The sequence below is a fragment of the Phascolarctos cinereus genome, unplaced genomic scaffold, assembly GCF_003287225.1.
Source record: "Phascolarctos cinereus isolate Bilbo 61053 unplaced genomic scaffold, phaCin_HiC Scaffold_3;HRSCAF=262, whole genome shotgun sequence".
Lineage (NCBI taxonomy): Eukaryota > Metazoa > Chordata > Mammalia > Diprotodontia > Phascolarctidae > Phascolarctos > Phascolarctos cinereus.
In genome coordinates this window covers 165,679,620-165,707,447 of record NW_027555736.1, presented here as the reverse complement: position 1 = coordinate 165,707,447, position 27,828 = coordinate 165,679,620, and the positions used below count along the sequence as shown (strand labels likewise).

Genomic DNA, 27,828 nt, shown 5'->3' with positions numbered 1-27,828 from the left:
GCCTACATTTCCCATCATAATGATTACTTTTCCCCTTCAACTCTAAACAGGCTATTTTCAATTAGCTACCATTACTTCATTTTTATAGCCCACTTCTAATAGTTCATAAAATCTTCTGCTTCTTTGATCACACTTGGGTGAAATAAGTTTAAATCTCTTCCTTTCCACTAATAAAACTTCCAATACATTCACTGTGGATATTTCCATTTATTGAATTTGTTCATTTTTCTCCATCCTAATAATAGCAAAATGCTAAACTCATAATTATTTTGCCATCATCAAATATTCAAAACCCTCCCTGGACCCCTACTGATTAATGATTCTGAAATTTAATTTGCCCTTCTAAGTTCCATACTCCTATATTTCTACATCTTTTCTGTCCTCTCCTTTTCACTCCTTCAGACTTCCTCTGTAGCTAAGCACAGAAGCTTTAGATTTCCCTTGTCTACTTCTCCCATCCAAATATCTAAGTGTTCACGCTACTCCTCAGACCAGGACAATTCTTACACCATCTATTGAGGAGGGTATCACTCCCTAGAGCCTTCTAAGAATTACTAGAAAGGAGTAATGAGAACAACCTCCTACTTTGCTGCTACTGGTCATTCTCTGGACTGAAAATGTTCTCATCCTCTCTTCTTTTACACTTTATTAACTTAAATATAAAAGACAGGTTTGCATAGATAATATCTTATGCTCTGCTATAACACAAAGCCTAGAGCCCCAATGATGCTCACAGTGTTCATTCTTAACAGAACATTAAAAAAAGTTCTAAGCTTAGTAAAACAAACGTCCCATCTATTCCAGTAAATCCTTTCTAATTAGTTAAGGTTATTTGTTAGACTGTTAACCACCGTGTCTGTCAGAATGTGGGTAAGAAGAGTTTATTCTCAGCTTCTAGAATCATAGTTGGTTGATGTATTTGTCAGAGTTCTTCATTCTATCTAAGTGGGAATTTGTTTTCCTTAACAATCTTTACCACAAAAATAGCAGTTAGGTTGGGCATTCAAGGATGGATAGAATTTTGCTAGTCAGAATTAGACAGATAAAGAAGGAAGGACATTCCAGGCAGACAAGCCAAGTTACAGAGGCAGGAAAGCACAAGGTGTGTGTGGAAGACAAAGAATGGTCTCTTTTAGCTGGATCATATAACAATACTTGTAAGAAATCAGTGGAAGGTCAGGCTGGACAGGTATTTTGGGGCCTGATTATGGAAGACCTGGAATGTCAGACCAAGGAATTTGGATTTAATTCAGAAGACAACAGGGAGACTTGGAAGATTTTTGAATAAAGAAGTGATGAGATAAGAGCTGTGCTTTAGTAAGATTAATTTGACAGCAAAGTTGAGGATGAAATAGCATGGGGAGAGACTGGAGGCAGGGAGAACACAAGTAGGCTACTGCAGTAATCCAAGTAAAAACTATTAAGAACCTGAAATAGGACAATAGCCATAGGGAAGTGATGTGAGTGACATTTCAGATGTTTTTCAAGCAAAAACAAAAACTGTTCTCCCTTTTTATTAGGTGAAGATTGTAAAAATGCAAATCTCTTTTCCTCTTTTTTTATTTTCATCAAAATGATTATGTTCTTTTTCATTTGGATTTTGCCTTTCTAGGTGCATGGCATGATAGCTTTCTGTTATCTTGGCAGAAAACTGCAATAGAGACAAATATGGAGAGGAACAAAGTCTCTTTGGGAATTTAATCAGGAATGGTTCATTTCAACATCAATTATTTACTTTAAGGCATTTTTTTAATGACAGCTCAGTAAAATCTGTATCCTTATTGAATTTCCCAGTTTAGGAAGGTCTAATTGGCTTCTTCCATACCCAAATCTCTAGTTCAGAAATTGATTATAGGCAATAGTAGCTTAGGATCAATAGTGAGGAATATAAGATTTTCCCTTATAAGAAGAAATTTATGTTAAATGTATGTTAATGCTAAAAGGGGGAGGTTGGAAAACAATTTAAATTTGTTAAGGAGGAGTGTTTTCACTCCATGCTGTCTTAACTTCTAGCTATGAAACATTAAACTTTACCTCGACATTCAGTCCTTGTCAATGTGCTCTGATATCCAACTCGACATTGGCATATGTAGGATCCTTGAGTATTGACACATTCTCCACCTATGCAAGGATTTTTCTCACACTCATCAACATCTGTAAAACATAAACAGTAAATTGTTAGTGGGAAATTAGATGACAACAATGCAGCTGCAAGAATTGCTTTGTTTTATTTTATTTTTTGAGTTTGAATCTCCCTATCTTGCCAAGGCTGGAAGTATACGATCACTCACAGGCCTAATTCCAATACTGATCAGGACACCATGCTTCATTTTTCCATCCTGGACTGGTTTGCCCTGCCTGAGGTAGCTAGTGGCTCTCCATTCCCAGGAGCTCACAACTTAGTATGGACAGCCACACAGCTTTAACCCTACTGCAGTTCAAAACTATGAACTAAGCAACCCATCAGCCTCAGTCTCCTCAGGATCAGGCATTACAGGTGTGCACCACTACATCTGGAAGCAAGAATTTTAATAGTTGGGGTTTTTTTTCCCTCCATGTGTAAAGTGTCTTGCTTCAATACTTCAACAATCTGTTATTTGATTGGTATGGAATTCCCTTAAGCAATATAGATCGTAACTCTTTTATCATCAATCAGTGAATAAGCATTTGTTAAGCCCCTAATAAGTACCAGGCACTGTGCAAGGGATAGGGATTAGACCTATGACTTCACTGATATAAGGAACTCCTAAATGGGGGAACTCCCTCTAAGCAATGCATATTTGCAGCTTCTTTATAATTTATGCTCCTGTAGAGGTTAAGAAAACTGTCTGGGATCACAAAGCCAGTATATGGCTTTGAAAAGCCTTGAATATAAGTCTTGATGACACTGATATCAGATCTCTATCCACTTGGGCCTTTCACTTCCACCTACTATGGTAATTCTAGAGGCAATGGGGATACAACTGCAAAAATATAGGAGGTCTTCAGGAGTCTCAATGGCTCAACACTTCAATTTCTTGGGGAATATCTTGTGAGAAACATCTGAAAATCTTACAAGGCCATTACAGACATATAGTCCAACATGGTGAAGATTATCTTCTAAGTGAGGCTTTGAAATAATTGGGGTAATTGCTATTCGATGATGATGCATCTTTTTGCTTATATCTGTATCCCCAGAATTTAGCACAGAGACTGGCACATATTAAGGGCTTAAGAAATATCTATTGACTTTACTTGACATAAGGCATCAGAGCAGGATTTTATTAGAGGTGCAAAAGACCACATTTTTAAAAAATAAAAGACTATAAAACATCTATCATGTTTTAAGAATGGCGTTTTCAGGAAAAGGACCTATATGCACAAAAATGTTTATAGCAGCTCTTTTCTAGGGGCAAAGAACTGGAAATTGAGAGGATGCCCACCAATAGGAAAATGGCTGAACAAATTGTGGTACGTGATTATGATATTGTGCTATAGGAATACTATTGTGCTGTAGGAAATAATGAGCAGGATGCTCTCAGAAAAACCTGGAAAGACTTACATAAGCTGATGCAAAGTGAAGTGTACCATGCACAAATTAACAGTAATACTGTAAGATGATCAGCTGTGAGTGACTTAGCTATTCTCAGCAATGCAATGATTGAAGGTGACTCTGAAGAACTTATAATGAAAAATGCTATCCATCCCCAGAGAAAGAATGGATACTGTCTGAATACAGATTGAAGCATATTTTTTAACTTTCTTTTTCTTGAGGTTTTCCCCCTCTTTGGTCTATGTTTTCTTTCACAACATGACTATTATGGAAATGTTTTGCATGACTACACACGTATAACCTATATCAAATTAATTGCTTTCTCAATGAGAGGGGGTGAGGAGGGAGAAAAGGAGAGAATTTGGAAGTCAAAGTTTTAAAAACAAATGTTAAAAATTGTTTTTACTGTAACTGGGGGAAAATAAAATACTAAATTAAAAAAGAATTGGAAAAAAAGAGACGCAGCTTAGGCACCATGAGGACTGTCTTGATCCCCTGCCTCTCCTTAACTGCTAGTATCCTTCCTATAAAACTACCTTGTATATTCATAAACATGGATAATTATGTAAAAAAAATGGCTTTTTCTGTCTTGTTTTGAATATGACTGGCACCCTACCCAATTGAACAGATTTATTTGTGCAAATAAGGGAGGACTCTCTTACTGCAATTTTTTCAGAGAATATACTTAAACATGTGGTAGCACAATCATCAGGGCAAATAAACAGTTTTCCTATGTTGGATTTAGACTATATGCTGACCTGCACAAGCTGAATATGACTATTTTCTGACATTCTTTAAGTACTCAGGGAGTTAGGATATTAGTTATCCCTTCTGAATCTAGGAAATGGAAATATAGCTACTTTGGGATTTTCCACCTTGAGTTCTATAAACAACATTAGCAAGGCTATAGAGGTCATTTTTAAAGGGAAGAATTTATCTACAGTATAGTTTACACTCCCAATAAACACCTACCACAAATCTCGGTATCCCATTAACCTTATATTCTCCTAAAATTTAGCCCTATACCAGAATGTTAGAGTTAGATAAAATAAAATACATTTAAAGCCCTTTGCAAATCTAAAAGCACCATATAAATGCTATTTTTACTGCCGTTAACCCTCAAAGTCTAAATTCTCTCATTTTACAAATGACTAAATTGAGGCCTCGATAAGTTAAGATATTTGCCCAAAGGTTCCATTGCTAGTTATTGATTGAATTAGAATTAGAACTCAGGTTCTTCTTGCTCCCTGTCCAACACTCTTTTTGCCACAGCTGAAGGAAATGGACACCTCACCAAGAAACTTAGCAGAACCAGAAACCAGGAAGTATTGTTTTTCTGCTTTTTTCCTACCTAAATCACTGATACAGAATAGAGTAGACAAAACTGCCTGGAATAAGGAAAGTTTTTAGGCATCAAAGTGGTTCAGAACAACAACAACAAAAAACCACTCACCCTTTAAGTCAGAAAGATCCAAGTTCAAAACCTGCTTTAGATACCTAATAGCTATGCAACCCTAGGTAAGTCATTTAGTCAATTAGCCTTAGTTTACTCATTTGTAAAGTGGAGATAATAATAACACCTAGTTCACAGAATTATTATGAAGCTCAAATGAAATGTCATCTGTAAAGCACTTTGCAAACTTTAGAGCTACATAAGTTAGCTATTCTTATCATCATCATCATCATCATCATTGGATGCTTCTTGGGAATTTTCATCTAATCAGTAATTAAAGTGGGTCTACTAATGGTATTTACTTTTGTGTTACCGACTTTAATAAATTAAGTATATGGCAACTGAAATAGTTTTTGCTTCAGTTTCAATCACTAACCAAGCTAGAGAGATTCTCTCTCTCTCTAAAGGCTATTTATCAAAGACTTGGAAAACAGGTAGTAGGAAAGAAATAAGCCATGTTTGGGTAAAGTGTTCTAAACTGGAATCATGAATAAAACTAAGCCTTAATTCTGACAAAAAAAAAAACTGAGTTCTACACTTTCACTGGTGAAGAGTACATGTAGTGAACAAGTGATTTACAGACCCACAAAATCTCAGGGCTAAAAGGAACCTTGGCATCCATCTAGTGTAATCCATAGCCCCTCAAAAGAAATTCCCTGTCATAACACATCAGACAAGTGGTCATCCAGCCTCTGCTTGAAAACTTCTAGTAACGGTTACAACCTCGAGGCAGCTCTCTTTTGGAGAGCTGTAATTGTTATTAATAGCTGCATTTATTTAATGTTTTAATGTTTACAAAGTACTTTATATGTGTGTAATATCTCATTTAATGCTTAAAACAATCCTAACAGTTATTATAATCAATCCCCATTTTTAGATGAGGAAACTAAAGCAAACACAGGTTAGGTGACTTGCCCAGAGTCCCACAACTACTAAGCATCTGAGACTGCATTTAAATTCCGATCTTCTTGACTTTCCATCCTAGGTTGTATCCACTGCACCACACATTTTCCTTATTAGAAAAGTTTTCCTTACACTACGCTTGTTTCAAACAGGAGTATGTCTTTCAGGTGTACAGTAGTAAGGAGAGCCTGAAAGCAGTTTCTTAGAGCCTCAGTGAGTCCTGTTTACTTGACAGCCCAAGGTTATCAATCACAGCCACAGCTCCTATGAAGGCCACTACAATCTTACGGCCCACAAATGAGCACAAGTCTTCTGAATCAAATAAGAAGGTCTCAGTCCTCCCCTACACACCAAGGAAGGAACAACACACTTGTCTAGCCTGGAAAATCAGGAGGCCTTGTTCTCCTCCTTGCTCTGCCACTAACCAATAACCTTAGGCAAATTACTTTTCCTCTCTGGGCCTCTGGGATAGGAAGGTTGACTGCACAACCAATCAGGTTTTTCCTGATCAAATATCTTGGGATATTTTTAAGGATCTCCCTCTCATAGCCTCTAACTGATCTGGCCTCATATGTATAAACCTCTTGAAAGCAGGGGATTTTTGTTTTGTTTTTTTGTCTTTGTGTCCACAGGGCCTAGTACAGTGCCTTGAACATAGTAAGGGACAGTGACAGGAAATGAACATGTGATTTTTTTGGTACAGGGAACCTCTAGGTGAGGAAAATTCTACCAGTCCAAGTCACTACCTTCTCTGCAACTTATAGTGATAGAAAATTGCCCACAGCACTAAGAGGATATGCAATTTGCCCAGTGTTACACAGCCAGGATGTGTCAGACACAGGGCTTGAACCCAGGTGTTCTAACTCTAAGGCCAGCTCTTTATCCACGTCATCACCCTGCCCCTCAGTGGTTTAAAAATGTCTATGTGTGCTTAATAAATGCTTGTTTAATTGGATTTATTTGAATTATATTCAACTCAATGGAAGAATTATTTTTGTACACCTGTCAAATATAATGCCTCAGTATTAAGGATGCCTGGAGGCCTTTTGCTAAAAGGGACCCCAGGAGTCAGGGGTGAGGGAGGAAGGGTAATAAAAGATGATTCAGACAAAAGAATGATAAGAGGGAAAGACTGGCTGAATCAAATTAAAATAAGCTAATAGGCTAGGTGTGAGACAGAAAAAAAGATAAGCACTAGAAACAAATAAATATTCCCCATGGGGAAAAAAAATCAGTGCAAAGAGGTTTTTGGAAAAGAAAAAAGAACCTGTAACAAAGAATCCTAAGGTGTCTATTGCAATCTGATAAACTAAGTGGACCAGATGTCCTGGAACATGTGGGACAGTCCCTACTTTGGACTATCCATTCTGTAGGACAACCCAGAATATAGTCCATTGGGACATCTGGCCATTTTATCCTTCTCTGCCTTTATCAGCGTAGCTAGTACATAACCAGCTCTTTTTAGAATGTTTGGTGCTTTAAAATAAGACGAAAATGTTGTAGCAGGGACCCGAGACTGTCATTAAACTTAAAATATTACCAAGTTAATTCCACCCATGTCCCTTACCCCCACCATGTCTACAAATCTGGCTATATGATTCAGCAGAGGTGTCAAACAGGTGGCCTACAGGTTGCATGTGGCCTACAACACTTGAGTGTGGCCTAAACCAGATTAAAATGTAATTGGGAAATAGTAAAAAAATAAATAAAAGACTAAAACACATTGATAATATTACATTTTAAAACTAAGTCAATATGCAGCCCTCAGGAATCCTTATTTATGGATCAGTGACCCCCATTTCTACTTGAGTTTGACACTGCTAACTCAGAGCACTTTTGGATCAAACAACAAGGGCAGTTCTGTGCTGTGCTGATTACCATCTCCCTGAAAAAGTCAATGGTAGACAGAGAATAGAGCTCACTATTCCTACAACACTTATGGAAACTCCGCCCCCAATCACATACCAATGCACTCTCCACGAATGTCCAGCTGAAATCCTTTGTTGCATTCACAGCGGTAGCTCCCAGGGGTGGGAATACAGTGCCCATTGAGGCAGAGACCTCGATATAGCTGGCAGTAATCAGTGATATTGACTGGCAACACCCCTATAAAACATTTTTTGATGGAGGTCAGTGTTTGGCAAAACAACACTAAACACAAACATTACTTACTGTATGTATGTATGCTAAACAGAAAGAAATATGTAAGTCGTTACATCCAAAAAAGTTACTATTTCCTGTATGTTGGTCACGCCAGCAGATCAGACCTGTTGAGAACACAAATGACTAAGTAGAAGACACTTCATGTTTCTACACCAGCCTTCCAAAATCATTTCTGCCCAGTGGGGCACATACAGGAAGTGAAGCATGCTGCTCCACTCTTTAGGCTGCCATACCAAAACTGGTAACATATTATCACCACTTTCAAGCAACAGGGTCAGCAGGTGGATGGCATGAACCACATCAAACTTGCCTGGCATAACATGTTACAAAGACTGATTTTACACCTCTAACATGTTCTCTATATAAAATGTGCACCCTATAAATATCTTAACTCTCCATTTAATGGGTAAGTTGTCAAGATGATGATTTCAAGTTCACTTGCTAAACTTGAATATAAACAAAGCAAAAATTAAGTAGCATGAATAGGCATTTAAGAACCCAGTACAACAAGAGGAAAATAATCAAACGCTAATTCAATTCTTACTGGATGGTTCCCGAGATGGATAAGGCTCTGGGAGTTGTGGTCTAGGAATTGGTGGATAGATGCCAGGCGGCACAGGGACACCAGGAGGAACTGGGCCACTGGGAGGGAAGACACCCGGAGGCAAAGGAATATCAGGTCTTCCAGGAACTAATCCAGGTAGTGTGCAAAGCCTGTGGAACTCCTCTGGAAAAAAAAAAATACCAGGGCTAAACTCAAGCTGTGAGGGAAAATAAACAATATTATATGTTAATTATTTGCAGATTTTAAAAAGCTATTTCTTTCAATTTTATGAAAAGAAAATTTTGCTGCATGTCTATAATATATAAGAAATGCTAGTCACAAAAAGAATACAAACCAGAGTAAGGAAGGTGTTATTGTCTTCAAGAAGTTTATAGTTCAGTATGAAAGATAAGACACATACATATACAAAACTATCCCATAAGTGCAGGCATTATGAGAGTGCAATGGAGGGAAATATCACTTCCATGTGGGAAGAGAATCAGGAACAGCTTCATTTTTACGGTGACATTTAAGGTGGACCTTAAAGAAGAGGCAGTAGAGGGGGGGAAATCTAGGTAGAGGGAATGACATAAGAGAAATCATGGATTACAATTGGGTTCAAGGGAGCAGTAAGTAGTCAGTCAAGCTTTACTGAAGCACAAGATACATGAAGGGGAATAGCATGAGATAAGACAGAAGATTGGGGAGAGCCTTGAATGCCAAGCTAAAGACTTAATTTGTAGGCAACAAGAAACTTTCTTATCAGAAGGGACATAGTAAGGGCTCTGTGTTGGGAAAATGAATTTCTTGAGACTATAGGTCAAAAAGAAGGAAGGTGAGGTAGGAAATAGTCTCATCTTTCAAAAGGCTATTACTATCATAAAAGGCTTCCAAAGGCTGTAAAATTCCAAATAAGCAATAAATAATTAGGGCCTGGACTATGGTAATGGCAGCTAGAATGGAAGAGAATGGCTAAATATGAGAGATATTGTAGAGGCAGAATTCATGGGACTTGGGGGCCTACTGAATAGGAGGAAAAGCATGACAGTAGAAAAAAGAAAAAATGTCTCTGAAGCCTAGGTGACTGGAAAAATAGTAGTGTCATCAACAGAAATAGGGAAGTCATAAGGAGTTGGTTTAAAGAATGGAAGAAAGATCTTGAATTTAATTTTAGAGGCATATTGATGTACCAGCAATACATTCAGATGGAGGCCTGTTCAGGAGGCTGCTAGAAATGCATACTAATACACTGTGAGAGAGGTCAGAGCTAATAATACAGATTTGAAAGTAGTCCTATTAAGAGAAATGTTGAAGCCTAGATAATAAATTGCCAAAGGAGCACACAGAGATAGATGAGAGCAAAAGCAGTTGAGACTTGGAACACAACTATATGTAGGAGGTAGGAAAAGAAAGAGAAACTGGGGAAAGAGACAGAGAAGAAGAGAGGAAAATGACTAGGAAACTAATGTCCCCAAAGGTAAGGAAAGAGAGAATTCCAAAAAGGAAAAGGTGGAAAATAATACCATATGCTTAAAAGAAGTTAAGTGATATAAAGCCTTAGGAAAGGTTAGCACAGGTGTGGGGAACCTGTGACCCTCTAGGTCCTCAGCTGCAGCCCTTTAACTGAATCTAAACTTCACAGAACAAATCCCCTTTATAAAGGATTTGTTCTGTAAAACTTGGGACTCTGTCAAAAGGCTGTACCCAAGGACCCAGAAGGCCATATGTGGCCTCAAGGCCACAGGTTCCCCACTCCTGGGCTAGCATATTCGGTTATTTAGGGGTAACTGATCTTTGAAAAGTCAATTTTAGTCAAGAGAAGGGTTCAGAAGCTAAAGGGTACAAGAATGAATAAGAGATAAGGTAGTGGAGAAAGCAAATGAAAACTTCTCTTTCTAGATATTTCCTGAGAAAATAAACAAAAACTACCTTCAAATGGAAAGCAGGATGAAGAAACAGTTTGTTCTAAGAGAGATAAGAGGACTTATTTAGGGGCAGCTAGGTGGCACAGTGGATAGAGCACCAGCCCTGAAGTCAGGAGGACCCGAGTTCAAATCAACATTTGACACTTACTAGCTGTGTGACCCTGGGCAAGTCACTTAACCCCAATTGCCTAAAAAATAAAAAATTAAAATTAAAATTAAAAAAAAGAGGATTTATTTGTAGGAAAAGAAGAAGCAGCTGTACAAGGGGAGACTGAAGATGCAAGAAGGAAATAGGATAACTAATGGACCAAGGACCTGAAAGAGGGCAGAAGAGAATGGGATCACAATCAAAGAAGAAAAGAAAAATTTCTTCTTCAAAGTAGAAAGGAAGAGGAAATGGGCGAAGATACAAAAATTCTAAGGTACTGGAGGTAAATTAAGGGCAATTATATCAAATGGCTATTGTAGTAACATAAGACACACGTCATCTTATTAGAGCGAAAGAATTGTGACAGGATGGTGCTGTGGACTTCGGTATTTTTAGAATTATAACTGACAAGTAAAAGCAAATTTCCAAGACTGTATATAGAAATAGATTATTTCCATAATCACATCCTAAAATATATAGACCCGTTGCTATACACATCCTGATTAAAATCCATTATAAGAATATTTAGGAATATCAGGGAAAACAGAGAAAGTCAAAAAGCAAGATAAATACTTTCTTTACACCACCAAGCAATTACTAACTTATCATTCTGCCACAATGTACCAGCCCTAATTTACTACTAAATTTCATGTTATTTGCTTAGAGGTGGCAAGGCATAGTGGATAGAAAGCTGGGTTCAAGTCTTGCCTCTGACATACACTGACTTTGTGACCCTGAGCAAATCACTTAACCTCTCAGTGCTCTGGGCAATTCTCTAAGATTATACTTTGCTGAATAGCTGTCTTTTTCATTGTTAGGGTTTCTTCATCAGGAGATGTATATACAAAAGAAATCAAAGGGCCAGTTGTGGGGAGAGGGGAATTAGTCCAATACTCTAGCCCAGGAGTCAGCTGGCCAGAGAGCTAAGAATGGATTTTACATTTTAAAATAAAATATTACTGTATTTTTAAATGTTAAAGCCATTCTCAGCTTGTGTGATGTTAAAAAAAAACACAACAAAACAAAGAGATATATATCCATTTGGATCTTGTTGTACTTTTACCTAGCCTAGAAGATGGTGCAGAAGGAAAAGGGACTTCTCTGTACACTGTGAGAGAGGCTGAGACCTTTTCCAAATCTACGACAGGTGTTTCCAGAGTGAGATATCCTCCCCTTCTTAAAGATAGGATCCTAATGAGACAATACTCAGCAACAGAGGCTAATCATGATAAGGTTCCACATTTTGGACCACAGTTTCATATTTTTACCTTTGAGTTTCCACAAAACTCTTATGATGATAACTAATACTTGTGATTATCTTACATTTAGTTTATAAATTACTAGTTCTAGTACATGTTGAGGGTTTAGGATCATAAAATCATTACAGTATCAATAAAATCAAAAGGGATCTTAGAGTTCCAATATCCTTCATTTTATAGATGAAGAAACTGAGACCCAGAGAATTTAAATAACTTTCTGAGGGTCACACAGGCAGTCAATCAATGGCATAGTGTAGACTTGAATCCAGCTCCTTTAACTTCAAATCCAACTTTTTTCCCACTATACCACACTGTTTATCTCTCACATAGGTTACTGTTACATATAGTGTCCAAAGAACTCAGAACTAGTGGATTCAAAAGACAACTTGGGAGTGGACACCCTCCTAACATTTTCCCCAGTAAAGGGTTGTAACAAAGGAGGCAGAGAGTCTCTGCTATCTCTGTCATCTCTGGGTAGATCTTTTGCATCATGACGATCAAGCAGCCTCACTAATTTTCCAGCTTACATCCTGCCTTTGAGGACTTTAAAGACCATTTCATTACGAGTTTTGCAGTCCTTTGCAGGTCTTTTTTGGCACATCTAGTTTCTTGTTTGCACCTGACTTACCCCACAAGCGTACCTATTCTATTAAATCAGGCAGTCTACAAATTAGCTATGCAGGGTTTTCCTTGGAGCACCTGGCCTTTTGTATCTCTGGCACATGTTTTTATCGGGCTTCCAAAAGGTGTTTTTAAATAGTTTCCAGGCTCCCTGTGGGTTATTCACTTTGGGTGTTTAAAAAAAAAAAAGACAAAACTATTCCTTCCCATTTTCCCCCTAAATAATGCCCACATTTTGTCATAGTTCCCTCTCTTATAACTGAGGAACCATGTGGTGGATTTCTGTTGGTTTTTCCTCTCTTGCCAGGATTTTGTACTTAATCACACTATAATCACTACCACATAGTGGTTCACCCACAGATACTTCCTACACCAGTTCCTGTCCACTACTCAGAAACAAACCCAAGCTATTTCCTTTCCTTGTGGACTCTAATTTGACTTCTTCTAAGAAGCAGTCATTTGTCTTATCCAAAAACCTTCCCTGTTACATCCCCATAGGGAATCCTGCCAGTTTATGGGCAGATAATTATGATGTTCCTATGTTGTCCCCCATTATTACTACCTGGCCTAATTTGGCGGCTTTTCCAATCTTATTTAACATTCCCAGGGCAGTTTTATTATCCAGGTCAGGTGGCCTGTAGCATGAAGCCCTATTACCACAGTTTTATTTTATATCTGGAATTTCTTCCCATGAGGATTCTGTAGCACTTTGTGCTGCCTGGTTAAGAAAATAGTAACCCACATTTATATGGCAATTTAAGGTCTGCAAAAGCTTCTTTTTCAATGAGGCACAGTGGAAAGTGTTGGATCTGGAGCACAAGGACCTAGATTTGAACTCTAGCTCTGCCACTAGGTGATCTTGAAAAGTCACTTAAATTTTCTAGTCCCAAGTTTCCTCATATGTTGAATGAGAGGACTGGACTAAATGACCTTTAAAGTTTCTTTCAGTTCTAAATCTATAGTACTACCAACCCTGTGGGGTATTATAATCCCTGTTTTATAGATTAGGAAACAAATTCAGTGACATGACTTGCCCATGATTACACAGGCTAGAAAATACTGGAGCAAGGATTTGAATTAGAGTTGAATGACCATTACATCACAGCGCTGTTCATACTGTGCTTGCATTTAATTATAACACTCTCCTAACTATATAATCTATGACCTGGCAGCACCCTGTCCTACCAGTTATCCTCTTTCCCACAAGCTTCTGAAATAATAATTTTATCACTTGATACTATTCTTCCTTTTTAAAAAATACATCTGTCACTTCTAAAAAAAAATACTTAAGAGTAAACATGCTTTTTTGTTATTTCCCTCTACTGTCTGTCTGAGTTAATGACAAGAGTACTTCATTATCAAGTTATTTGGGGCGCATTATCAAATTCTACCCAATTATTCTAGCTGGACTTGTGTCAATCTGAATCTCTGCTTCTCCCATTCACCAACCTAGAGGCACACTGTTGTCTCACAACAATACAAAACATCTTTTTCAAGTAAAAACTACAACCTTTTAAATGTTTGTTATGAGCAGCCTTGTGCCATTTTTGTTGAGGTGAAACACATCATTTCTGGAGAGCTTCCAACTACCCTCAAAGTTTTCCTAGATCCTGATCTATTGAAATCTTCTCCCTCCTTCATCATTATATCTAGAAATTCTAAAGTTCTGAGGAGTGTGGTACTGACAGAGTTTCAGTGGACCCAAAGCTATCTGCTCCTCATGTTGCCTGATTTTCCAGAATATTGCATTGATTTTCTCCTCTTTAGCTACAGACTGCTTAAGCTCTAAGCACAGCCTCAACATTTATAATTTCTAAGCTAATTTTTGCAGTATTATAAAACAGTGACTAAGCCATGTCCCAGCAGTGTAAGCCTGGAACTTCTAAAGCAGTGATTTACCAAAGCAGAAACTCACTAAAGTTTTTTTTTCTTAAAAAAGCACTTTAGTGTACTGAAGGACTTAATGTAGTTTCTATATGTAACTAATTTACTCTCGGGCAATACTATCAGGCACAAAAAGAATCTGGCAACACATATGACATGCTAGATGTTGAAATATAGTAAATGTTTTTGTGACTCCTTTAATTTCCATATATAATTCTCAGCAATAAACAGAAATTTTATTTTTACATCTATGTACCGGCGTGCAACCTTCAATAAAGAATTACAATTCTGTAAGCAGTACAGTCAATGACCACAAATAAAAATTTTTATTCTGAATCATATACATGGCACTGTTACAAAGAGAGATCCTTCTAACCTCATATTCACATGGAACCTTTAAATTCCTTGGTCTGGATCCATTTTACAGGACACAAACTCCATGAGGGTAAACTAAGTACCATCTTCAACTCTAGAATCATAAGGGTAGAAGAGACTTGGAGAGACCAGCATTAGTTCAACAAATATCAACTGAGCACCTATTATGTTCCAGGTACTGCGCTAGGAACCAAAGGGGAATTAAAAAATAAAAAGAGGTGCATCTTGTCTCCTAGAAAGTTGTCATCTATCAGGAGATACAATGGTTCAATATCAACTTGGAAAGAGGTCTCCAATGGAGGTTTATTATCAATGATTTGAATAAAAGCTGAGATGTTATGAATACCTAATTTGCTACAAGGGACAGCTCCCACAGATGACAGAATCAGGATTCAAAGGAATCCTGACTTGTTAGAACATCAAGTCAAAGCAAAAGAGATGAAATTCAATAGAAACAAATGTAAAGTAGATTACAAGCTCGATACAGATCAGCAATATTATATAGAAGACCAAAAAAAAGCTAATGTAATCCTAAGTTAGATTAAGAGTCCAGGCCTAGAGAGGAACCGCTTAGAAGCTTATTCTATGATGAGTAGACCATATCTGGAGTATTATGCTTAGGTCTAGGCACCTCTTTTAGGAAGGCTATTTATAAACTAGAGAGCATCCAGAAGAGTACAACTAGGAAAGTGAAAAGCCTCAAGATCATGGGCATGTGAAGAACTGTTGAAGGAACTGAAGATGTTTAGCCTGAAGAGAAAATTTGGGGGGAATGTGATAAATGTATTCAAGTATTTGAAGAGAATATAGTAGAAGAGAATAGGTTTATTCTATCTGATGTCAGAGGGCAGAACTAGGAACAGTGAGTGGAAAATGCAAAGGCACATGCAGGCTAGACTGAAGGAAAACTGCCCAAGAACTGAACAATCAAAACAAAAATAGGCTGCTTCAGAAGATAGCTGGTTTCTCTACTAGGGTGGGGAACTTGCAGCCTCAAGGCCACCTCTAAGTCCTCAAGTGTGGCCCTTTAACTGAATCCAAACTTCACAGAACAAATCCCCTTAATTAAAGGATTTGTTCTGTAAAACTTTGACTCAATCAAAAGGCTGCACCCAACGACCCAGAAGGCCACACGTGGCCTCAAGGCTGCAGGTCCCCCCCCCTCCCCAATTTCCCTGGGGTTATACAAAGGCCTATGAATCCCTTCCAACTCTCAACATTCTGGCTCTAGAAGAGGCAGCCTTGTTCTGTGACAAGGTAGCAAGAGACAAATGCTACAAGAGTGGTACAAAGAACTTTAGAAATTCAGAAGACAACATTTCTAGTTTCAGTAATCAGGACATACTTCATGAATGACGTGACTTCTGAACTAAAGCTTAAAGGATGAGTTGGATTCCAATAGCTGGACAGCATGCCAGGCAGAAAGAAAAGCATATGAAAAGAGGAGCAGAAACCATGAGAAAATGTAAGCTCTTAAGTTAGGATCGTTTCATTCTTTGTATTTGCATCTCCAGAGCACAGCTCACTGTCTAGCACATAATAAGCACTTAATAAGTGCTCGTTGGTTGACTGATTTATAAGTCTACAAAGATAGATTAATGCCAGGTTAAGGAGGACCTTGAATGTCAGGCCAAGGAGCTGGATCTCTATTAAAGGATTTCAAACAAAGGGAAATTGTGATCACAGCTGTACTTTAGGAATATGAACCTGACAGCAGGGTGTAGATCAGATTTGAGGAGGAAAAGACAGAAAGATAGGGAGACCAAGTAGAAGGTAGTTATAATCTAGACAAGAGGTAACAGGTCCTGTACTAGGGTGGAAGGGGAAAAGAAAGGAGAGGATGAATGTAAGTGATACTGCAGAAATAGGAATAAAAGGGATTTGATTTGATGGACTGGGGACAAAAGAAGGAAGTTTTAAGGACGACTGACATTTCAAGTCTGGATTACTAAGAAAATGATAGCAGCATCATTAAAAACATAGGTGTCAAGATAAAAGCCTGGTTTAGGCGGAAAGATCTTGACTTTGGTTTTGGAAACACATTGACCTCCAGGTCAAACCTCCAGGTGAGGAGGTCTTACAGGACTTTGGAATTGCAAGCATGGAACCTCAGAACGAAGCCAGAGCTAGAGATGTAGATTTGGGAATTGCACAAATACAGATGGTAGCTTAAACTATGAGAGTACATGGAATGGAATAAGAGAAGAATGGGGACAGAATCTGGAGTATATCTACATTTAAGGTATGAGACAAAGAAGAGAAGCCAAGGAAAGAGACAAAGATTGAATGGACAAAAAGGCAGGAAGAAAAACAGAATACAGTGTCATAGATATTAACATGAGATCATGTAACAAGACGAGGATCATAAATAGAGCCAAATATTTCAGATAAATAATTATGTAGAAAAGACCGTTGGTATTATATATTTAAAGGGAATAGTAAGTTGCACATAATAGATTTACAGTTTCATGTACAATCCTCTTTCTATTCTACTATGTTATGGAAATGCTTGTTACATTTCTTAAGTTCAGAATAAAATAAAATTTTTAAAAAGATTTTTTGTTTATGAGGTCATGGGTGTTCTCTGAAAAAGCCATTTCAGGGGCAGCTAGGTGGCGCAATGGATAGAGCACCGGCCCTGGATTCAGGAGGACCTGAGTTCATATCTGCCCTCAGACACATAACACTTACTAGCTGTGTGACCCTGGGCAAGTCACTTAACCCCATTGCCTAGCAAAAAAAAAAAAAAAAGCCGTTTCAGTGGTGTGCTGGTAAGGAAACTGGACTTTGATTGGGTGAGGAAATAGAGAAACTGCAAACTACTTTACGGCAGTGCAAGAAAAGATAAAGTGGATAGTGTGGTGGCTCAGTGCTGAGGATCAGCAAGGTTGGGAGACTAAAAGAATTAAGGGGGATTGGGATTCCATGACAGTAGCAAAAGCAATTCTGAAGTTGACCATGGAATCCCAGTTGGCTAGGGAGGTAACTATATCTAGATAATGACTGATAAATTTTAATAACAGGAAAGGTTCACAATGACTACAAAGAGTAGATTGAATGAGTCTGAGGGGAAAGAAATGGAAGGTAAGATCCAAGATCTTTGAGGTAAAGTAATTTCAAAGCTCAACTAAATCTAAGGTTATGCCAATGAGTGACTAAAATGGAGTGGAGATGAGGTTTGAGATACTACCAGGGGGACATTTAGATAGTGACAAAAATTGAAGTAGAAGAGACATGAGCCCAGGAAGTTAGAAAATCAACTCGGGTGGGAAAGTCACTGAAGAGAAAAATGTTAACTAGATGCTGAAGTCATTGAGGAAGGTAAGGGAATATCCTGGAGCCAGATAACAACAGTGACACAAAGATGTGGCTAAGATGGCATGGCCTTCAAAAGGAGAGGCTGCTGGGTGATAGAAGAATAATGATAGACCAGAAGTGATACTGGGGGCAATGGAATAGCTAGGCTAACCCCTTTTTTCCTGTCTGTGAATCAGATGAGCAGAAGGGGGAGTGTCCATAACTGGAGGAAACTGAGAGGAATGGTTTCAGTTAGAAAAAGCTAAATCTCAATCAAGTCTAGGAGATGGAAAGTGTTGTCATTTTTAAAAAAAAGTGTGACATGAGAGAATTCAGTTGTTAGGAAAGGCAGAGTTAGACTGGATGTTGGGAGAGGGGTTACAGGTGATGAATGGAATATTTTCATCAGAGAAGTTGAACCTGCATTGCAGCCAGAACGTTTGGAAGGGCAGAACGTTGCTCAGATGGCACATATACATCCCCCTTGCCTTCAGGCAGGCTGATCCTTAAACCAACCACTGGCACGTGACAAAATTATCCTGTTTTTAAAGATCTACAGAAATGAAGTTTTAATGGTCTCCCTTAGTAACTTGTTTTCACACACAGCAATTCTGTCCTTCAACAAACCCTTTTGTCAAACTTGGGTTCAATTTGATGAGCTCTTTTCTCACCAGAAATAAGGAATGACTAATAGTCCCCCTCTATAAGATACTCATTCATAATCTTTGAGATCAATATTACAGTACCCTTTCCTATTTAAGGTTAAATCTTTATAAATCAAACCTTTATTCATTGCTCTTATTCACAAACGATCACCTTTCAGAATGGTCTCTGAATTCTTTCCATTTTCTTGATCTCCCTCAGAGACCCAAATTGAACTCTACTAAAAAGACCTGCCCAGTACTGAATAAAAGGGGAAAGGATACCTCCCATTCTCTATTACCCCAAATGTTCCTAAGAGAAGAGGTTCCACCATACTGACTTTTTGAAAACTTGTGGGAAAAAGTAAAGCCAACAAAAATCGATAAAAATGAAAGACAGCTTGGACCTCCTCAAAAGGAAGGCTCTCAGGGTCCTGTACATAGATTAATTACCTAAAAAGTAATTAACAACGACGTCCACTCTCTTTAGGGCTGTAGTCCTTTCCCCTGGATTTCAGCCAAAGTGGGAATAGATATTTTATTTTCTTGCCACGCTAGACCTTTCTTTCTATTTTTTTAAGGGGTTGGAGCGGCCAGCCAGAAGAAAGCCTACCTGTGGCCCGGATGGGGCACATCTCGGGGGCCGTTGCAGGCCCCGGGGCCCAGCAGCGCCCCACGTCGCAGCAGCACTGCGTCTTGGTGAGCTGCTGGGGAAGCTGGTTGTTGCAGCGTCCATTGGCCAGGGACGTGTAACAGAATCCTTGGCGAACATCTGTGGGGGCAGAGAAGTGCATGTAGATCACTCACGTGAAACACACAAAAAGGCCGCCCTCGAAGGGGACACAGTTCCCGAGGTCGACCCTGGCAACTCCAGCGGAAAAGGCGCGACCTCGGCCTGTGCATGTGCGTATTGCTCCTCCTCCTCCCTCGGCTCCCCCTGAGCATGTGCAAAACACTCCCTCCCGCCGCCCCCAACTCGGCTCACACTGAGCATGTGCAACGCGCAAGTAACAAACTCCTCCCCTTCCCTCTCTTCCTGCCCGGAAGTCCTGAGGCAAGTGAGGGGTGAGACTAGCATGAAGAGTGAACCCAGGAAGTATTCCCACTATTCCAAGTTACAATTGTCCAGTGGAAATATGCAGCAGCAATTCAAATAATGCAACTACTTCATGGATGTGTTATTTGAACTAGTTGTAGGAAAGAACAATCAGAAAGAGGACAAGGGAATAATAACAAAATCACTCCCTATGATATCATATATTCATATGTATTGATTTTGTGTTATGTTAATATATAATCACAGTAAATTTTTCGCAACTGCTAAAATATGTATCTTTGTAATTATTTTGACGTGTTGAGTTCAAATATCAATTAAATACAACTTAAGTGTTTAACACTTATTGAATTGAATTAAATAATGTACTCTCCCTGGAATCAAACTATTTAATTCTAGTAACTTTACACAATTAGTTTATATAAGATCTATTTTTAAAATAACCTGCAATGATAAGACATTTTGTCCTTTTTGCTTTTTTTGCCCTCAGGCTAACAATTGAGTCAGACTTAAGGGTAAGCAGGGGCTGGGGGAGAAATTTGATTTAAAAAAAAATATCCACACCTACATTACATATTTATTTACCAATATTTCTTAAGACCTATTTCAAAACAACCTGAAATGGTTAGACATTTTGTCTTTTTTATTTTCCTGAAGCTAACATTAAGTCAGACTTAAGACAAGCAGAAGATGGGACAGAAGATGTTTATTTATCATTATTTCTGTTTGTCCTAATAACTTACCACTAGGAGAGTTTTAAAAGGAACTAATTAAAATTCACAGATTAAACTATTCATGATTTCAAATACTCCTGATATGGCATTTCTTGGAGGAATTGTTTTTGGCAAGAAAGTTATCTTTTCAAAGCAACACATCAAGACACATTTCTAGATATTACTTTTATTGGGTTACATTCTTGTCATGATAACATGTGGTACACCCCAATACAAGTCGTTGCTATCAGAAAAATAGCACGTGACAAAGCAGAAATGTGCTGTTTTAATAGGTTTCAAGTGAGATATTGCTACAATAAATTTGAGATAGATAACCCACTACCTACTATCTCTATCCACCTGCCAGATGTCTACACAGATACTTAACTGGAAGCAAAGTACACTTTCCATGAGTTGAGGATAAATCCAATTTTCATAACCTGAATAGTTTTAAACATTATTATGTGATCTTATTAGCTAAAAGAATCTAGGGTAAATTATTTCATCAAGTAAAGATTACTTCAGAGTTAATAATTTATCCCCGTCTTTATTTTTTGTTTTTCAAAATCAAAAAACATGGAAGTTGCTTTAAAAGGGTAACATCTATATTTATTTTGGCCTATGTCACTACAAACACATATAAATGTCGAGTTTTTCAAAAAAAGAATTAATATCTAGTAAATCAACAGAGAGTTTTCTTTTTTTGCAGGTGTTAATAGTCACTGCATGGAGGGAAGGTTAATAGAATTTATGGGAAACATGTCCAAGGCTTAGAGGAGCTATGACTTGCCAGACAAAATTTTTTTAAAAATACTGAAGTTTCCTAATTATTAGGAAAATTAAGAAGTGAAAGGAAAGTGAAGCTTTCACATGTCCTCAAACCAAAGAAGTTTAAAAAAAATTTTCTTCTTGTACATGATTCAACGAGATAAAGACATTGTGATCCGTACTTTGAAATTGGGAAATTATTAAAGAAATAAAAAGGCAATGATTGGAATTTTAGTTCTTGTGCATATATGTGGAAAAACTTTATAAATGTTTTTCCTAATGAGGAAGTCAACAAAGGATGTAGTGAATGATCTACCGCAACCAACATGGCTAAAACCTGACCAGAAACTATTTATACTACATCATCCCCTAATTCAGCTAAGTAGAAACAAAACTAATTTAGAGATACTTAAATCACTAACATCAAGAAGTCTAAAAAACATAAACAAATCATAAAACAAAGTTATGGGCTAGTTTTTGAAAGGAAAAAAAATTATTTCTAAAAAATGTTTTTAAACCACTGGCAGGAATTAAATTGCTTTCTAAATTTTTTTCTGCGATTGAAGTTTCTGTACCGCTGGTCAGACTGAACTCATGACTAAGGGGCAGAGGAAGTTTAATGAAGAAAGTTCCAGGATGAATGGATTCAATGGAACTAGAAACAGTGTTAGCTTTGTGAAGCTGAGGAGAGGAGCTCCCCATAAAGAAGATTAAGAAACAGTATCTGTAGAACCTTTCAAGATGTGATAAATTTGCAACTACTTAAAAACCATATAATGCTTGATGTTCAGTATTCAAAGAAATGTCTTGGGTTCAAACCAAAGGCTACTGTGAGTGGAGACGCACATTCAAACCTAGTGTGATGTCCCAGGTGCAAATAAGTTTGGTGGTCACAACCTAATGTAAACACGACTATACTATGAAATATGTACATATAATTTACAGTGTGGTCTACTTTCAGGTTACAAATAGAATTTCAGGCTATGGCTGCAACACTCAATGCAAAATTCAGTCAACTAGCTAATATCCACTTATGTTTAGAAAACTGGAAATTGTGACTGTGTTGACATGTCTGTTTTTAGCCTGATGGCTCACTTACTAGATTTAGAGCTCAGGACCTTGGATCAAAATTTTGCAACTGAAGGTTGGCAGAGCAATAAACCATGTTTGTGTATATAAGCAGTCCCAGACTTAAAACATCTGACTTATAAATGACCAACACTTAAAAACAACAATGCTAGCTTATAGCCATGAACAGTTGTAGAATTTGCAGGAAAAAGTCAGAATTTCGAGAGACTCTGTGGTTTAATAAGTGGGAGAAGGTATAATAACCAGACATAGATTAAGGATGCTGAGCAAAGTGGAAGATTTCCAGGCCGTACTGACTTTCCTAGATAATCTTGACACACTCAAAAATATTTTCTTCCCTTGCAACCTTAGATTTTTTTTAGTTCATTTTGTTACATTACCCCAAATTCCATTAATTAGAGATATATTTAGGTGAACAAAAGCATAATATATCATTGGCTTACAAGAAGACCTTAAAACATTCAAAAAAATAAAATAGACATTAAAATTAATTTTAATAGAAGACATTTTAAGATATGGTACAGACGGTGTGATAAATGAGTGGTATGGATTAGCAGCACTACATGGGTTCAAGAGTGGAAAAGCTCAGCTGCCAGTGGGATGAATGGGGAAGGGTTCATAGAGAGAAAAAAAAAGGAAGGGGGAGTGTAATCTGTGGTTTGGAGAATATTGGTACTGAGGAGTATTCCAAATGGAGAGTGAGAATATGCTATATTCTAGGGATGGTAAGTAGACCTTCTTGGCTCGAACAAAAGGTCCCTCTTAGGGACCTTAGAAAAGTCAGATTGTTGAAATCCTTAAGATCAAGTGCATAGATAGATGGGAGAACTGATTCATATCCTCAAAATATTCCTGGAGGCATTTCTATAACCAGTTAGAATCCATTACTCTGACCTATTTGAGCTATGCTTAATTCAGCATTGAACTACTAAGTTATGTATTGGGTTGTAGACTCATTAAAGAAGGTACTCACATACCAACCTTTGCATAAGGTTAAGGTTCTGCCCTAATTAGAAAGGATATAGTACCATTAGGTGTTTTACTGAGCAAACTTGCTCAGAAAACTGCTCAGTATGGAAGCAAATATCATCTACTTGGCAAATTTTCATAACAGAGCTCCATCAACAGTGTACTGCATTTTCATTTCACCTACCAATACATCTGGTTCCATCAGGAGAGGTATAAAATCCCGGGGGGCATTTGCAAAAATAACTGCTGACAGTGTTTGAACATTCACCCCCATCGCAGACTCCAGGAATAGTGGCACACTCATCAATATCTGTAATGTAGCAAACATCAGAAGCCTGTTAGATAAATGGCTTATTTTTATGTGGGTTTAGATACATTGCCAGTCAGATCAGGTCCCCTGAAACAATGCAAATACAAACAATAAAAGCCAATTATAATGTGTCCTGCCCATAATATGTTAGTTTATTCTTTCCCTCAAGAAAGAACCTTAGAGCCTTATAAAGGTAGTCCAGTGAACCAAAAACATCTGACCAACATCTTGCACTATATACCAATATAATAAGTTCAAAATGGATATATGATTTGGACATAAAGGTGGTATCATAAGCAAATTAGTGGCGCATGGAAGAAATTACCTGTCAGATCTTTGGATAGGAGAAGATTTCATAACCAAACAAGAGACGGAGAATCACAGGAGATAAGATGGATGATTTTGATTAAATAAAATCAAAGATTTTGCAAAACGAAACCAAGGCAGATAAAATTAGAAGAAAAGCAGGAAATACAGGGAAATACTCACAGCTTAATAAAAAATTAAAGCTTTTCAGTATTCTACTCGTGATTTTTCCTACTCTAAGTAATTCTTTTCTTTTATCAATTATAGTCTCTAAGAAGCTACATAGTTTCCCTGAACATTTTAGTCTTTTTCTTTTCCAGGAATCATTCCTCTTGGTGTATTTAGGCACTTAGAAGACTATAATTTTTTAAAATAAGCTTAAATTTTTATTAACTAACAAAAATCTACTTTGTCCCACCCCATCCCCATTGGGAAAATAAAAACAAAATTATTGTAATAAATAGGCACATAAATTATTATTACAATTATAAGATAGATAAGAAAAATTGGAGTTGTCATTCTCTTTTTCTTTTAACAGAGTACAAGTTATACAAATTATAGTAGGTTTTAGAGTTACCACTATTAACTCGTCCTTTTAATTTTGTATAGTTCTTACCCCAATCTCATTACCACTCTTATTGACCCGGTTCTTTCATTCTTCTTGATTATTTTATCATCTTCAATATTTTATCTCACTTTTCCAAAACTGTACTTTTCAAGTTCTAAATCACCATAATATTCCTAAGACACAGGTCCCATCATGTCATTCCATTGATTAAAACTTTCAGTGCCTTGCTCCCTTTTTGTCTTTTGGAGAAAAGATTAACTCCTAAGCCTGACATTTAAGGACCTTCACATTCTGACTAAAAGCTCTCTTTACAGCTTTAGTTCACATTGCTCCCCTTCATGAAGTCTATATTCTAGCTAGAATGTACTGCTAATATTCCCTGATATTTCTACATTCCATCTCTCATCTCCCTGCATTCACTTCAGCTATTCTGTATGTCTAAAATGCACTCCCTTCTAATCTCTACCTTTCAGAATACTTATCTGCCTTCAAAGTTCAGTTCATGTGCCACAACCTCTTATGCAAAGCTTTCCTGCTTCATGTCTACCTACCCACCTCCACCTTCTTAGAGCTTTCTCCTTCCTCAAATTGCCCACTTACTTATTTGCATATATATTGTATGCTTCCAATAGAACATAATTTCTTTGAGGAGAATTGTAACATTTTTGTCTTTGTACTCCACTACCATGGACAGCTCCTTGTGTATATAGTAGGCACTTTATTTTTATTGAATTGAATTTTGGCTGTAGCATAGAGTGCATGGAAGGAAAGAGAAAGAAATAAGTTTAGAAAGGGAGGCTTATGCCAGATTTTAAAGGCATTAAATTTCATGTTAAAGAGCATACATTTTATCTTATAAGAAACAAAGAGGTCATTAAAGGTTTTGAGCAGAAGAATGACACTTGGTAGTAAATAGTTTTATAAGAAGGCTTTTTATTAATATAAAAATTATGAAGACTCAGTATATTTATACATATACAGGACAGAACTAATCAAATAGGAAAAGAAAGAAGGATAAGAAAGAGGAGATGGATATCTAGAGCAAGGCCCTTTTAATGAGATAAGTGGGATCAGTGTCCCAGGTAGAAGGATTGGCTTAGCAAGGAATAAGGCAATCACTTCTTATGTGATAACAGCCAAGAGAAAAGAGTGACAACGCTAGGGTGTTTAAAGAGGCACAGAAAAGGAGATGAGAGATATTCTATTGGATAATCTTAATCACTTATTCAATCAATAAGAACTTAGGTTTTCCAGGTGCCAGCCATCTTCTAAGTGTTAGGTGCTGGGAGTACAAAGACAAAAGTGAAATAAATAGTACCTGCCCTCAAGGAGCTTATATTCTATCAGAGAATATAACCTATACATATATACATATATGCAAAATAAATACAAGGTAATTTGAGGTAGAAAGGCACTAGTGGTTGGGGGAAGCATGATCAGGAAGGGCCTCATAGAGATGGTGCACTTGGCTTGAGTTCTTGAAGGATACTACAGATTCCAAGAAATGAAATGTGAGGGAAAGTATTTCAGACATGAGAGATGACCATTGCTAAGGCACAGAGATAAGAAATGGAAAGTCGTGTGTGATGAAGAGGCCAGTTTGGCAGGATCACAGAGTACTTAAAGGGGAATGCAACAGCGTATTGGCTAGAGAGTAAGTTTCAGTCAGGCTTCCAGTTAAGTAGCTGGCCAAACACTCTGACTTGAGTAGAAGTTTTAGGGATGCAATTGGGGACTTGAAAATAGAGGGGAAAGTTTAAAATCATCATAATAGGGAAATGAGATCAGATATCAGTAAGAGTAGGATTGTTGGATAGGAGTAAGGGCTCAGGTGAGGTCATGTACCATAAACTTCTCATTAATAAAATCATCCCAGTTTTTTGACTGAGAAGCAATAGCAGCTGTAGAAAATCCATTTCGTCAAACATAGTAGCAATAAAATTTTTAAAAGTATACCATAACTGGATTAAGTATGAGCAAAATACTATCACTGTGTGACTAACTACTGTATATGTTAACACAGGATTTCAATGCAACTCTAGAGATACACATAGGAAAAAGTGAAATAATCATTTCTACTACTTTCTACAAAAGTTGTGTGTGAAGACATCTTCCATCTTCATGCTAACTAGGTTATTTTAAGGGAAGGTATATGGTATGATTGAAATATGGTATGACTGCAGGAATACACTGTTGGCAACCTTCTTTTCCCTGTTCTTCATGGCCTATAGATTCATTATAGACAAGACAAGTACACTGTTACACATTTAATCTGTTACTGTTTTCCACGTCTAGAATTCATTTTGTCAAGTGTTAGTTTTGGATAACCTTTCATCTAAACATTTCCACTAAGAGAGGAAGGGAGGGGACCCTAACTGAAAATCTTAATGGATGGAATTAATTTTTAAAATATAATAGAGTAATCTAAGATAGAAAAATTTTAAAAGCTTATTTTCACATTTCAGAAATAAAATATTTTAATATATTATCTTTATAAACATTGAATAAGCAAGAAAAACCAGAGTGTATATATTAGAAATAGAGTATTTGGAAAACTAGTCCAAACATGTACTTATAAACAGAAAATGAATCTGTTCTGAAATAAACTCTTTCAGAGTTAAATCTAGTTTAAGAGAATGCTTACAAAAAGTGACCAACAACATTCATTAACATAATATTAGAAATTCTGATCACTTCTCATCAAGTCTTTATAAAGGCATCAGGGTATAGTGTAGAAGGACACAGGACTAAGAGCCAGAAGACAAGTGTTCACATTCTTCTTCTAACCCTGGGCAAGTCACTTAAGTCCTCTGACTCTCAGTTCCTTATATGCAAAATGAGGAAAATAAACCAGATAGGGTGATAGTTAGCATGAAATAAGGTTATACACATAAAGCACCTTGTATTTTAAAGCATTATATAAAAATAATAGCTTGCATTTATGTAATCTTTAAAGTTTGCAAAGCATTTACAAATGTTATCTCATTTTAGCCTCCCAATAACCCTGGGAGGTAGGTGCTATTTTTATCCCCATTCTACAGATGAGGAAACTGAGGCAGATAAAAGTTAACTTATTTTCCCACAGTCACATAATTAATGTGTCCAAAGCTGGATTTCAATTCAGCTTGTCCTGACTCCAGGCCCAGTGTTCTACCCACTGTACCACCTAGCTACCTCTAACACTTATAAGCTTTGTGACCTTGGGAGAAAGTAACAGCTTCTCTGTGTGATGTTTTTCTCATTTGTTAAATGAGAATGAGAATGCTTGCATCACCTTCCTCACTGGGTTATTTTGAAGATCAAACA

The 27,828-nt window shown here is 37.3% G+C and overlaps 1 protein-coding gene across 1 annotated transcript in view; it reads right to left on the bottom strand.

Moving 5' to 3' along the window:
- Positions 1 to 27,828, bottom strand: part of FBN1 (fibrillin 1) — a 302,515-nt gene that overhangs the window by 122,869 nt on the left and 151,818 nt on the right. The window contains exons 8-12 of the mRNA XM_020976933.2: positions 23,523 to 23,648; positions 19,359 to 19,517; positions 8,596 to 8,778; positions 7,854 to 7,994; positions 2,035 to 2,154 (exon numbers count right to left, since the gene is read on the bottom strand). Coding sequence (XP_020832592.1) covers positions 2,035 to 2,154; positions 7,854 to 7,994; positions 8,596 to 8,778; positions 19,359 to 19,517; positions 23,523 to 23,648 — 729 coding nt within the window. The remainder of the gene's footprint in view (positions 1 to 2,034; positions 2,155 to 7,853; positions 7,995 to 8,595; positions 8,779 to 19,358; positions 19,518 to 23,522; positions 23,649 to 27,828) is intronic.